At 40.3% G+C, this 15,098-nt stretch overlaps 1 protein-coding gene across 7 annotated transcripts in view; it reads right to left on the bottom strand.

Moving 5' to 3' along the window:
• PHACTR1 (phosphatase and actin regulator 1) overlaps nt 1-15,098 on the bottom strand; it is a 469,458-nt gene that overhangs the window by 159,356 nt on the left and 295,004 nt on the right. For all 7 annotated transcript variants that reach the window (XM_077492210.1, XM_077492207.1, XM_077492208.1 and 4 more), the window contains one exon: nt 2,313-2,477. In XM_077492210.1, the coding sequence (XP_077348336.1) occupies nt 2,313-2,477 (165 nt within the window). The remainder of the gene's footprint in view (nt 1-2,312; nt 2,478-15,098) is intronic.

The raw sequence follows: 15,098 nt of genomic DNA, 5'->3' as shown, positions 1-15,098 counted from the left end.
GCAAGTACACAAAATAGAGGGCTGTGCTTTGTCCATATTTCATTTCTGAGGTTTACAACCATTACACAGAGCAGGCAAGTATGATATGTTGTTATTTTTATAAAAAAAAGCAAAAACAAAGAAATGTCAAAGCGCAGCAGGCATCGTGATTGAGGGGGGCACTATTTATTTTTTATTTTTTACTTTTTAAGTCACATAGAGAGGGTGGGGGCGTTATCTGGGGGTCCCCTTGTTAAAGGCCCCTGGCCCGCAGACCCCGACAACCACATTGTCAGGAAGAGGTCCATGTCCCCATCAACATGGGAACAAGGTGCTTTGGGGTGCAGAACCCCCCCTACCCCAAAGTGACCACCCCCCATGCTGAAGACATGTGGCCTGGTATGGTTCGGGGGGGGGGGGGGCGTTCGCTCATCCCATCCCCTTTCCTGACCTACTGGGTTGCATGCTCAGATATGGGTCTGGTATGTATTTTTTAATTTTTATTCAGCTTTCAGCGGGTAAACCCATTGACAGCTGATGACTCATCGGTTGTTAAGGACAACACAACTGGCTTCCCGGTCCCACTTCTTAACAACCAGCTTACACTGCATCCTGATTGGTCAAAGCTTTTCCCAATCAGGACACAGAATGCACTGTGCAGCGCTCAGTGCATTGCAGGGTGTTCGTTGGGGCGAACACTCGGTGAATGCCCTACAAATTTGACTGTTAAGCAAACAGCTGAACAGGAAAATGTTTGGCCCGAACTCATGCTCGTGGTGAACCGTTTGCCCATCCCTACTAGTGAGGAAGCAGCAAAAGAAAGTCATAGAAGATGTCCGACCTCTAGCTTTGTTTTTTAAGCTTAATGACACAAAAGGCACTGAATTCAAAGTAAAAAGATGACAGCCAGTGAGCTAGTACTTTCAGAAGAAGAGGTCAGCAATGGCAGCCCATGTATTTCTCCTATGATAAATGTGTGTTAAGAAGTTTGAAAAATGTGATTATATGATTTTCTTGCAATGTATGATTCCTTTGCTATTAAAGTATATTGGGGATACGTATATCAGGGCAGCCTTTCCTTACATCAGAATTAATGTACCTTGTATTAACATGAGTTGCCAAAAGCTTTAGACATGTTGAATTGCATTTTTGAAGGACTGCATATCAAGTCAATGCTAAAAACACAACAAACACACACCATCGCATGATAAAATAATCAGCTACAGTCCAAGGAACCACTAGCAATCTTTGGAAGAACCCTAGGATTCCACAAACCTGAGAATGGCTACTGTACTGGTTTCAGGGCACTATATAGGCTATAAATAATACAACATATCTATAGGAATATGTTTGTCTTTAAAGAAAGCCAGCAATATGATAATGCTTGACGTTTGGTAACCAACACAAAAGCATTAATAGTTTCTCAGATACTTCTCCAGAACAAATTTAATTGGGCACACTGGCAGCATTTGATGGGCACACTGGCAGCATTTAATGGGCACACTGGCAGCATTAGATGGGCACAGTGGCTGCAATTGATGGCACAGTGGCTGCGTTTTATGGCACAATGGCTGCAATTGATGGCACAGTAGCTGCAATTGATGACACAGTGGCCGCGTTTGATGGCACAGTGGCAGCATTTGATGGGGGGGTTTTTCAGAATTTTTCAGTTTGTTTGCACCCACCCTTAAAATTTTATGCACCACCCTCAACTGATGCCAAGCAACTAGCATTTTGAGAAGTAGGTCACCAAGGTATTTCTTTCTATGAAGAAGCCTAGCTCCAGCCAACATGTATTTTATTTTTGATAGAATGAAGAAGGGTTAGAACCTTTGTCAGGTTTTATTCATGTGTGTATCCCTATTTTAAGACAGAAGGTGAAATCTCTCCAATGGGAACATAGACAAGAACAAAACAGATTTTTAATAAAGAAGGGTCAGAGCTCTTGGCAGTGTTTTTGTTGCTGTCCCAGTGACTACCAAACCCCCTATTTCTTGTAGGAGTGCCAGTTGGACAGGACATGAGGAAGCATCTACCAGTGGGTTCATGGACAGAAATAAAAACCTAACTTGCTTTTTTAAATTTTTCCCCACTCTATTTAAAACGAAATTAACAATTTTGTCTGGATTTAGGCTTTAAACTAGCACTAGTAGCATTCTTTTTCAAAAATATAACTGAATCCCAAAACTTAGCATCCAATCATATTTGGAATCACTGTGTCCAGCCATGTCTAAAAAAACATAAGATTAAAAAAAAAAATGCACATTGACTCAATAACAGCACTGTTCACAATGTATTCATGTTTTATATTGTTTAATGAAGGAATATGTTACCTGCAGATGTTTGCTTGAATTTCTCACTTTTCTTCTTCCTCCATTTCCATGGCTTGAAAATTCTTCCTAAAGTGGCAAATTTACTTCTTCTCCTGATTGGTGGAGTGTGGGTACCGGGCACTAAGGATTCAGAGCGCATTGCAGCCAGTCTCTCCACTTCCTCAGCTGAAAGATATCAGACAAAAAAGTAAGAAAATCTGCCCATGTACAAACATAACAGGTTTGGAAAGAATAGCTTATAGCCAATACCAAAACACCTAACACATATTAAGTCATCTAAGTTATTGAATTCCTGACTGATGGCACATACTGAACATTGTAGGTGTTGTTTATGCCCCCATACAATTTGCGATTATAAAGAGTTCGGTTTTAAAATGGAATTATGAGTGGATATAAAATACATATATTACTGGAGCTCAGTATTCATTAACCACTTCCCACCCAGCCCTGGCATCCCATTAATAGGGGCTGTACACCTGAGGGGCAGGAAAGATTGGTTATTATGTGACCACTGTGATTGACTATCACAGTGATCAAATGATTGGGAGCTGGTTCTGCCAGCTACTGATTATTAGTGGGAACTAAGGGCTGTGTTTGACAGCTTAATCTCTGTGAACCCATACAAAGACAAGGGGTGCCACTTCAGGCTCCTATCAGTGCACATCCTCTAACTACACACTGGGAACAGGGCTTAGTCATGGAGGCCATGGTGGTGACCTCCAAGACTAAGCCCCTTGGGCAGGACAAACACATCAGGAGGAGACGCAGCCTGGATGGAGTCTAGGCTGAGGCTGCTTTTACCATTTACCCAGGGTTTTGTGAGATGTGTGGCATTTGGGACCATTCTTTTTCCTTAGCTCAGTCTTTGTGCTGGCAACATGTATTGAGTGTGCTCTCGGCAAGGAAACATTGGCTACCCAGTGACACATGTGGAGTGTGTGGGCATTAAAATCCAGCCTTTTGCTTCTGCACATATTTGTTAGGTTAATATAATGTGATTTTTTTTTTATGCAAGCTGTGTAAGTACCTGAATTTGACTTACTACCTCTTGAAATTCACTGCACAGCAGAGCTCAAATTGGAATAGGGGAAGCAGCACAAGGAGCCAAACAGTTGCTACAGTGATGCTAACAAGGATGATGTTGATAGTAGAGAGCAGAGTAAAGGAGAGATGAGCTTATTAAGCTGGCCATACAGGGCTCAGTTTTTTTTTCGTTCAGCCAATGGACTGAATGAAAAAAGCTAAACTGATTACCCCATTCACCTTGAATGTGTGAAATCCTTCACGCTGCGCTATTGCATTCTGAATGGGGACTCTCTCGCCACCAGAATACAATGATCAGCGTTGCAGCTGATTAGTTGCATGCGCTGATCGAAACAATATTTTCCAACAAGCACGTTCATGAGAAGTCAATCATTAGATCAATTTCTCAAGAACAGGAATGGCCATAGATGGATCAAAATTTAGCCGGTTCCTGCTTAACTGGCCGAATTTCAATTAATCTATGGCCAGCTTAAGGCTTCCTGTACACTACGCCACTTTTTTGCCAAAGTTCCTTAACTCAACTCCATAAAAGCCTATTTGTCCTAGGCTTTTAGGATCATTTAGGAGCTGCTGCGGTTGGGGGAGGTTCAAAATTGCTGTTGAATCGTGGTGCGATTATGCAGCGTTTTGCGTTTCCTGTGCCCAGCAGTCATATTAGTCTGTGTGTACATGAAGCCTTAGTCTGTTTATCCATTCACTATTCAATTTTAGGCTGGAGGAGAAACATGATCTGTATTTGTTGCTTAAAAGCACAGCAGAGAAAAATCAGGTCTCCTGTGCTGCTAGACAGAGGTGTCCTGTGAGCTGTGTAAATTGTAGAATTGGATGGACAGATAAGCAAATCCTTTAGCAGGTAAAGCAACTCCCCATATACACTATTTTACCAAAAGTATTTGGACACCTGCCTTTACATGCACATGAACTTTAATGGCATCCCAGTCTTAGTCTGTAGGGTTCAATATTAAGTTGGCCCACCCTTTGCAGCTATAACAGTTTCAAGTCTTCTGGGAAGGCTGTCCACAAGGTTTAGGAGTGTGTTTATGGGAATGTTTGACCATTCTTCCAGAAATGTATTTGTGAGATCAGGCACTGATTTTGGAGAGTTGTAGCTGCAAAGGGTGGGTCAACTCAATATTGAACCCTACAGACTAAGACAGAGATCAAATTAAAGTTCATGTGCGTGTAAAGACCAATATTTTTGGTGATATAGTGTATGTATTTCATCTGAATATTTAGCTGTTTTCTTGCAGCTCAGATTAAATTCAGGTCTGTCTACTATTGTAATGTCCATATGTACTGATGCTCTTATATGAAGTCCTTAAATCATAAGTAAATGTTATAAATATGCAACATTGTAAAGAAATGGATTTGAAAGTGAATGATAAATATAAAACAATAAGTAATTGCCAATCAGTCGCCAACCAAAACAAACATTCTCAGGATTCACTTCTCATTCGTAGTATAGTTTAGTGTGTCATTTATGAGACAAGGTTAAAGGAGGGAAGAAGTGAAGACAGATCAAAGGACCACATGAAACAAAGTTATTCCGACATGTAACTGGAATGTAGGAAATGTATTTATGCAACCCAAAAAAAAAATAGGGGTTTGCAAAGACAGCACTGTGTACTGGCAGCAAAACAATCCTCCTCCACTTGACAATGTATTCCTTGTCTAAAAGAATGCATTGGCTTTCATAAGCAGTCAACAGGGAGGCAAGCTGCAAACAGTTTTTTGGAATCTGTCTCATAGCGCTCATACCACACTGCATAATTTAACGATTGATGACATGTTTTATAGGCACATTTTTTTGTAGGATCTCCTCTCAAATGACTTGAATTACACAATGCATGACTTTTTCCAATATACTAAAATGCTGCACATTTTTGGGGATGGGTCCTATTAAAGAGTTACAAGATGAACAAGGCAGCAAAACAGAACAACATACATCTAATGTGAACAACTGAATTTACTGATGGGAACCAATCATTTTCTGGGACCTACACCCCCTATTTCAGTGCTAACAATAAACCTTATATGTGAAGAGTTAGACCAAAGGGGTACAGGAAAGGTTGACATAATTCTGCAAAGTGTTGGTAAAAGGAGAGGGGATGCTACACGGTGGTAAACATGGCCCTGTCCCAACTTTTTTGAGACGTGCTGCTGCCATTAATTTTAAAATGACCTTATTTTTTCCCTAAAGTAGTATATTTTCTCAGTTTAAACATTTAATGTGTTTCTATTGTGAATAAAATATGGGTCAATGAGATTTTTAAACCATTGCATTCTGTTTTTATGTCGATTTTACACAGCAGCCCTTTTTTGGAATTTGGAAATGACTAAATTTGTAGTCCCAGTCCCATGATAAATCCCCATACACACTATCAGATTTTCTGCTGGTTTTTGTCTTCAGATTTACCAAAACCACCTCTCGCTTCCCCTCCAAAACAAAAAAGTCCCAAAAGAAGAAGGGGAGAGAAGGACATAAAGCAGAACTTCCCCTTAGGGTGAAATTCCGATTTAAGCTTATATGAGACTGGGTTTGCATATACATTGCCTAGGTGGTTGGCCACACATCCAGGAAAATTACCTTTATTTCAGCAAGTCCATAAAAACATGTCCAAAAACACAAATAGAGGGAAACAGCATCACCAGCTAATGGGTTCTGCACTTAATTAGCGATTAGTCACAGCTCCCATATAAATGTCCACTACAGATATATTTATACTGTGCAAAAATTACTTGTGATTGGAACAATCTATGTGAAACAATTGGTTTGCGGCTGTTTAGGGATGCAAATGCAGCAACTCTAGCACAGACAACCTTTTTACCTCAGAGGTACTTTACTAAAACCAATTCATTGGTGGTCAGTGAAAAAATGCCCCTTACATCTGTGGTCATGTAGTGGTGGTAAAAAAGCCACCCCTATGGATGGCTTAAAAGATTCTTGGCTTCATGCAACTGGCTCTACCAACAGAACTATGCAAACAGCTTAAGATAAGAGTTCAATCAGCCACAGCTCAAGGAACCCCTATCAACCTTTGGAGGAACCCTAGGGTTCCAGGGAACCCTGGTTGAGAATGGCTGCTCTAACAGATATACAACATCATTAGAGTCATATAAAGAACAGACTGAATGCAAAATAAAAATGGAGTCAAATTTTTTGAAAAAATTAGAAAAAATGTCTCTCGGGGTCACCAGTAACAAAAGTTTTAAAAAATGTCTATTGGGGTCACCAGTAGCAACAGTTTTAAAAAATGTCTATTGGGTCACTAGTAACAAAAGTTTGAAAAAATGTCTATCGGGGTCAACGGTAGCAAAAAACTAGGATGCACTTTATTAATTCATAAAAATATGACACATCCTATTCATGGTTGAGCCCTACAGGTTTACGTGTACCCAGATGGAAGATCCAAAAAACTTTTTACACAGAAGTCTGAACTTATCACCACCTCTCCTGGGGACTATGATCATTTCTATACCCTCTATAGATACAGCTGAGGGGTCATCTGCATTACAATCATTAAAATGTTTAGCTACATTGGTTGAATGTTAACCTGTGGGTAGTACAGTCAACATACTGAATTTTGCAAAGGTTGCACGTAATTGCATATATCAAATACCTAGTGTTACAAATAAAGAAGAAAGTAATGTCATAATTTCTGTAGTTACTGGTAGAATGCACAGAGTCTCCCCTCTTAATGTGTGAACAGCAGGGGCAACCACTAATGTAACATGCAAAAGTCCCTTTGAACTGAAGCCAGTGTGAAGAAATTTGCTGGGAAATAAACTTGGAGAGCCTAATGTTGGTGTCCTGTGGGAGACTACCTTAGAAGAAGACCACCTAAAGAAGAAGGGGGAAAAGGGCATAAAGCAGAACTTCCCCTTAGGGTGCAGTTCTGCTTTAAGCTTATATGAGACTGGGTTTACATATACATTGCCTAGGTCAGGGGTGCCCAACCTTTTGAAGGGGGAGGGCCACTTAAGTGACTTGGTAACCAGTCGCGGGCCACAATGAGCAGAGCAGGCGGAGGACAGGTCCGTGCAGAGCGGACACAGCCCACTCTACTCTATGGGTCCTCCGATCTGCCCTGATGTAAGGGGATTGATCCCCTTTTGTTTTTTTAGCGAATCAGATTGGAGGTAGGCGGGTATAAAAGGACACAAATACGTTTACGTCTGCCATTTCATAGAGGTGAATGGAGGGTCCGATTGAGTTATACTGATTGTGTGAAAGGGGCCTTTCACACTATTGCATTGCAGTGCACCTGTGTCTTTCCTGTGTGTGGGTTAGATACACTTTGCCATAGACTTCTGTTGTAGCCTGCAGGTGTGGTGCACTTTCTGAGAGCTCACCAAACCCGCAGGTAATAACAGAAGTCTATGCCTCAGTGCAGGTAACCTGAAGGTGCACTGCACCTGCGGATCAGTTTGACAGCAGCCCAGTAACCACTGCGCAGATATGCCCATATACACACTGCAATTTTAGTAATGAAGTGACCATTAATAACAGTCTTCCATTCAGGTACCGCTTGCTGTTGCTGTCCCCGGTAGAGTGCATTTGGTATCACGCCGCCTGTGGCAAGAGATGGCGCTATACAGGAAGCATCAACCTAACAGCTCTGCTCCACAGCTGCTTGCTTTGCTAGCTTCATTAACACAGATGCTCTGTGATGGCGGGTCTGCAACCCATGATCTGGGCTTGCCAAACTGCCATCCCACAGAAGGAGGTCGCGGGCCACATCAGAGGGCTCCGCGGGCCACATTTGGCCCCCGGGCCACTGGTTGGGCACCCCTGGCCTAGGTGATAGCAACATCATGTAAGGTGCAGTTCTATAAAAGGTGGATCCGCAGTTACAGCATTTACATGCCACATCTGCCACATACTAAAAATAAATATTTTTATTGCTGTCTGCATCACACTGAGATTTCTCTCTCACTTTTTTCCTACTCTTTCCATAACTAAACTACTTTTTTGGTGTAATTCCACTTTAACAGTAACCGGCTGGAGCACAGAGGTCATCCGTTTGATGAGAGTGCTCCCAGACATTTCTCCCGCTGTACTCACTGACTAATTTCTGCACATTTCAAGTAGCTGAATTACTATTACATCAGATGAAATTACAGGGCTGATTCATCACACTCTTTGTTTATCAAGACCACATTATTACAGCTATTAACAGAATCACAGCATTAACCTTTCCTGGATTTGGCCCAAAGTTTGCTTAGCATGTAGAAAATGTATTCTTTATTAGTGATATTTTGAACTTCTTATACAATTTTCTTTTTTTATAGGATTACCAAATCAACAGCGTTGACATCCAAATAAAATAATCCAATGTGTCCATACAGTAAATAGATAGTCAACAGCAAATACAAATAGTAAGAAACTTAAAATTAGTACCAACTTTATGAAAAGTCATAAATTGTAACTGGATGTTTTAGGTTGCATTAAAGTGGTTGTAAACCCTCCCCCACAACTTTTTCCCATGTGAATCAGCATAAAAATCCCTAATGAACACTGCTTGTAGATATCTCCTTACTTGCTTAGTATTGTTGTATTTATTTTTGTTCTTTAGAATGATGTCACTGAGCATGCCCAGATCTCCCCTGATTTACGGCACACTCTCTATGTCTTATCTATCTGTTATCAGGACTTCCTATGGCACAACACTGAACTCCCAGGAGACTTCAAAATCACTCAGAGCTTCCTCCTATACCCCATGTGACCATGTGACCTCACATGGAGTGTAAAGCAGGGAATGGGACAGCATTACTGCAGACTTATCAGCTGAAGCTGATAGGACTCACACAGGCAAACAATAGGTAATCAGCACAAGTAAATACTATGAAATCAAACAAGTCAGCTATGAACAGGGAAACAGGGTTGCCATAGAAACGTTGGATTGAGAAGGAGGCTTGGTTAACAGTACAGGAAGTGCTCAATGTAAGGGCGGAAGTACACTCCACTGTGGACTCCGGAAACAATACTTAAGATGGCGCTGCCTAACCCCTGGAAACAAGTTTTTTAAAGTTTCTTTAAACAGTAAGTAATATGCGATTTGGGCTGGATTAAAGTGGCTATAGTTTGATAATTACTTATTATAATGGACTAAATGAAAAGAAGCATCAGAGTGGGAGAGTTTACTTCCTCTTTAAAGCAGAGCTAAATGTAACATGCAATGTCTCCTCTGCAATAACAATCACCTAACATGCCTGCTTGTATTCTTCTATTGAATGTACACTGAGCTGCACATGCACAGCTCACCGTGCATTAGCAGCAAACTCCGTCTGTGCTGTAATGACAGATTCTCTTGAGCATTGCTCGGAATGATCTCATTCAGCCACCAGCCAATCAAGCAACCGAAAACCCTGCACCCAAAAATAGGCCAAGGAAAAGAGGACAGTGGCTGGCAAGGTATTTAGAATGAGGAGGTTCAGTTTAGTTCCACTTTAACAATACATAATGGCTTTGTGAAATACAAAGTTCTCATACACTATGATTTGATGATTTCCAAAAAAATGAATAATATAAATTCAGTCACTAGAAATGGAAACCTTAATCATAGAAAGACAGGTACGATTGAATAAGAGTGGGGAAAAGAACACATGGAGAAGTGAGTTAAGAAAGAAAGCAAGCAGAAAAGCATATGATGGTGTAGGGGGATATTTTGAACTTTAAAAGCAAATGTGTACAGTTGCTACTGTATAGAATATAGCTTCATTAATTTCCCAGTAACATGATCTGAATAATGGAGGTGTCCATGAATTGCCTTCGTACCATCACTGCAGCTGTACACGTGTGGACTTGCCTAAAAGCCAGAGCCCAAACTTTATTTTCAAAATCCTTTTCAATACAGCTGTGGACTATTCTTTTTCTCTCCATTTGCCACCCTATGTGCATAAACAATATGGCGCATTTGGGGCATGATAATTCCTCCAAAATGAACAGGACTGTTGGACCCACTGCCATAATCTCATAATATCATGAGGAAAAGCAGGATTAAAATCATTTCAAACCACTAACTGCAAAAAAATGAAAAAATTCGAACATATCTAAAAATTAATCATGTGCCAAGAGAAATACAGGACTGCTATTACAGATCTCCTTGTGACGTAGCTAAATAATTGGAGACTTATGCCTGATCCTTCAACTATACTGCTTTTTGATTCACTGATAGGAAACATGCACATAGCCAGTGAAGTCACAGCAATGTCAAGACTTATTACTTGCAGGCTTGTTCCAGGTTAATGAATAATGATACACAAAGTAGTCAAACCAGTTGATTAGCAGAGCAGCCAGGTAGATAACATTTCCATAAGGTCAAGCCTGCAGTTGTAGCATTTATATTTCTCCCCACAGGCTTCCTTTAAATTAGAAGAAAGACTAATTTGCAGTCCAAAATTTGAAACCCAACCACTACCAATACATGTTGACTAACAACACTGCTTAATACTCCTACTGCATTATGGAGCTAAGCATTGTTGCATTTGTTCAGAATGGCTCTGGTAAGGAATGCTGAGGGGGAGTGGACTCAGCCAGGTCCTAAATATTTTAACATTTGCCCTAATGCTGAAGACACTATACTATTACAGTGTATAGCAGCATGAAAACTTTATCTCAACTGTGAAGCATGATGGAAGGAGAATACTAGAGTAAGGCTGCTTTGATGCCTCAAAGCACTGACAGCTATCAGTGAGTGAAGAACCAATGAATTTCAGATTGTAGCAGGAAATTTGTAACCCGAAATCAACTTAGGTAATGGAACATGACAATGACTCAAAGTATAGAAATACCCAAAGAACAAAGTGGTTTACAAAGACACATGGCATTAATGGCGGTGTATTTTACATATAATGGAGACTTGTGGTCATAAGTAAATATGGTTTTAGGGGTATGGTTAAATAATGACAGATCTTTTAGCTTATAATAGCTGTATGAAGTAACAAACCTGCTACAATGAGCTTTCAGATTTTATTACCAAAGCTTAATTGAACAAGCTGGGGTTAGAAGCTCATTGGTTTCTAAGCAGAAGCGAGCCTGATTTTGCACTTTCCAGCTTTAGCAAATAATACCCATTGTGTACTTAAAAGTGGTGTATGCCTGTATGTGCATACAGTGCATATAGCCTATTCCTTTTTCATAGGGGTCTCCAAAATTTCTAAATAAAGGGCCAGTTTACTGTCCTTCAGACTTCAGGAGGGCTGGACTAGGGCCAGTGGGAGTATAAAATGTCCCATATTTGGTGTTAGAGGGAGGAATAGTGCCCCATTATTGGTGTCAACTGAAGAAATTCTGCCCCATTGTTGGTGTCAGTGAAAGAAATTCTGCCTCATAATTGGTATCTGTGTAAGGAATTATGTCTCATCATTGGTGCCAGTGAAAGGAATTCTGCCCCATCATTGGTGTCAGTGTAAGGAATTCTGTCTCATCATTAGTGTCAGTGTAAGGAATTCTGCACAATTCTGCACAATCATTGGTGTCAGTGAAATGAATTCTGCCCTATCATGTGTGTAAGTGTAAGGAATTATTTTCCATCATTGGTGTCAGTGTAAGGAATTCTGCCCCATCATTGGTGTCAGTGTAAGGAGTTCTGGCCCATCATTGGTGTTTGTGTAAGGAATTCTGCCCCATCATTGGTGTCAGTGTAAGGAATTCTGGCCCATCATTGGTGTTTGTGTAAGAAATTCTGCCCCATCATTGGTGTCAGTGTAAGGAATTCTGCCCCATCATTGGTGTCAATGGAAGCAATTCTACCCCATTGTTGGTGTCAGTGGATGGAATAGTGCCCCAAGGGCTGGATGAAGTAAAAAAATGGCCACAGTTTAAAAACTGCTGCTCTAGCATATCTACCTATAGTACAGAACCTATTGAGGTGATGTCACTGAATAGTGTATCATCCAGCAATTTTACATATCAGTATGCAATAACAAATTTTATCATCAAACAACTTTAGATTATTTAGTAGCAGTTTAATCAACAAGCAGCAGTGTATCCATGTGGCAAGCATTATGGCACACAGCAATACATACAAATGTTTAGCAGCTACACTTCACCAGCAGCAACAGCACATCCCATAATGCAGCAATATAATATAAACCTTTGCTGCAGAACAGCAGTACACAATCATATCATACAGCAATACACATTCCAGCATTAGTATACATCACGGAGCATAAGTGCAATGTAGTATAACCATAAAATATATATTACTGAGCAACAGATAATTCTCTCTTATACTAACATAATGTATCTCTCACAATCAGGCAATTAGAAATATCAGCAGGGGCATATTGTATCGCCCAGTAGCAGCAAATTATATTACAAAGCTATTGTTATATACAGAAGCAGCATTCTATTATTATATATCACCCACTAGCAGTATTATTATATAATATCTTTTTTTATGTCATTTAGCATATTATTTTAAAAACTGGCCTTCAGTAAATATCACCCCACAGTAACACTGCGGCACAGGATTCAGGTCTCCAGCCAAGTAGCCCAAGCAGTGCTGGATTTATAAGGGGGCGAAAGGGACAATTGTTTTGGACTCTGCTCATTGCAAAAATATAAAAAATGTGTTTCTTTTATTAAAATTTATCTTGGGAAGAAATATCTTGCCTGTATTTGTTTTGAATTTTTCTCTAGCACATTTTTACTCTAGCACATTGTATCAGTTTTAAACAAATTTTGACGGCTCATAAGTGAACTATGCATAGAGCGTTTATGCCCTTAAAGAAGGTAACCTACAACTTTGTGTGTCTGTGCTACCTCATGATGTCATTGTTATTGGCCGATTTATGTAGGATATTCTACACAATTCTTTTAATGTGTACATAGGGGTATATGAGGTTTAACACAGCTGGCAGACAAGTTGCATTTTACATATCAAAAGGGGCCAAAGCAGTTACCCACAGGGGATTGTAAAATGTAAATTTGTCTATTCAGACTTGAAAGTCTATATTACTACAATTGTGTCATGTTTTAAAAAAAAAAAAATGTGTGAATATAATTGAGAAACTAAACCAAATGCTTGGATATTGAATAAATTGTTTAGTCAGCTTAGTCATCTATGAAAAAAAAGAGTGCATAGCAGTATAGCTATTTTCTTTGTATTTTATTTTATTTAAAAATCTACTTATGCCGTGTACACACGGCCGCACTTTTCGACGGACTAGGTCCAACGGAACGAATCCGCCGGACAATTCAATCGTGTGTGGGCTTCATCGGACCTTTGCGGTCTAAAAATCAGATGGACTTTAGATTTAAAACACGTTTCAAATCTTTCTGATGGACTCGAGTCCGGTCGAAAAATCCATTCGTCTGTATGCTAGTCCGACGGATGAAAACCAACGCTAGGGCAGCTATTGGCTACTGGCTATGAACTTCCTTATTCTAGTCCGGTCGTACATCATCACTTTTAAATCCGTCGGACTTTGGTGTGCTTGTGTGTGGCCAAGTCTGTTCGTTCGGAAAGTCTGTCGGAACTCCGTTGGGAAGACCGTCAGACCTAGTCCGCCGAAAAGTCCAGTCGTGTGTACGTGGCATTAGAGTTTTGCTGGCATGTATTTACAGGTATACTGTACACGCACTTACTTTAGACATATACTGTATAACTCATTTAAACTTTTTTATGTATGCACAACTTGCCAATTCTAATGATATGCAGTAAATGAACTTTCATGTGTAAATTTGGTGATTTTTATGCTGAATTCCGAGAATAAGACAGAATGTACCCTTGCAGTATTAAAATGCTTGTTCAGTCTAAGGTTACAGGGATAAAGTGTAACACCTTATTTCTGGCTCCAGCAAGCTTCCTCCATCCATGCAATTGATCCAGTGCTACTGCTTCCCTAAGGTGCTCTAAGCTGCGGTCACATGCTCACCTCCTCTACATACAATTCAGTTTTAATAGCCCTGAGCTGAATGTCATGATGCAGAGGGGTGGCCCACAGCATGGAGCTTTGGGAAGAAAAGGACAGTATTGGAGCGTCCCACAAACTTGAGGTGCCCCAGGACCCTTAAGCCCCATACACACTATCAGATTTTCTGCTGATTTTTGTCTTCAGATTTACCAAAACCATGCAATATGAGGTCAAACCTTAGAATTTTCAATTTGTATGCAATCAGGCAGGCCCTTGCACTACATGGTTTTGGTAAATCTGAAGACAAAAATCAGCAGACAATCTGTGTATGGGGCTTACAAGTCTAAATCTGGCCTGCAGACAATACTTTACAATAGAGGGGCCAGAGGATGCTAACTAATTGGTTGTGTCTAGTACTATAGGCCAATCAACAGGCTGATAATCTGTCTGTTTATGAGCAGTACGCAAAGGAGGTAAAAAAAAATTAAAAACACAGATAGAAAGGAATAAAGGGAAAGACAAAGGGAGAAGAAAAAAGATAAAAAGAACAGAAACCAAAATAAGTTATGTTCACTATGATATTCCACAGCATTTCATGCAAGGTAGGGTGCCCAAAATTCAGCAGACCCTCACCTCATCCTCTAAGCTAAGTAAAAATTCACTTGGTCACAAGATACATTTTAGGGCTCTTTTACACTCACTGTAATATCTGGTGCGCTCTGAAGGGCAATCAGTAATGAAATAGCTTTTTAGGGGGCATTTGACAGGTGGAACTGCTTTTTAAACTCCGTGAAGCAAAGTACTATGGCCACAGCATATGAACAGCCCTGTCCAGCTGTTATTTTACAGTTCAGTTGGGTGGCTGGGAGGTGCAGTAAA

Source organism: Lithobates pipiens, unplaced genomic scaffold (genome assembly GCF_037356315.1).
Source record: "Lithobates pipiens isolate NorthernLeopardFrog02 unplaced genomic scaffold, aLitPip1_a1.2 Scaffold_19, whole genome shotgun sequence".
NCBI lineage: Eukaryota > Metazoa > Chordata > Amphibia > Anura > Ranidae > Lithobates > Lithobates pipiens.
Note: the sequence above shows the minus strand (reverse complement) of the source record. Positions and strands in the feature narration are given on the sequence as shown.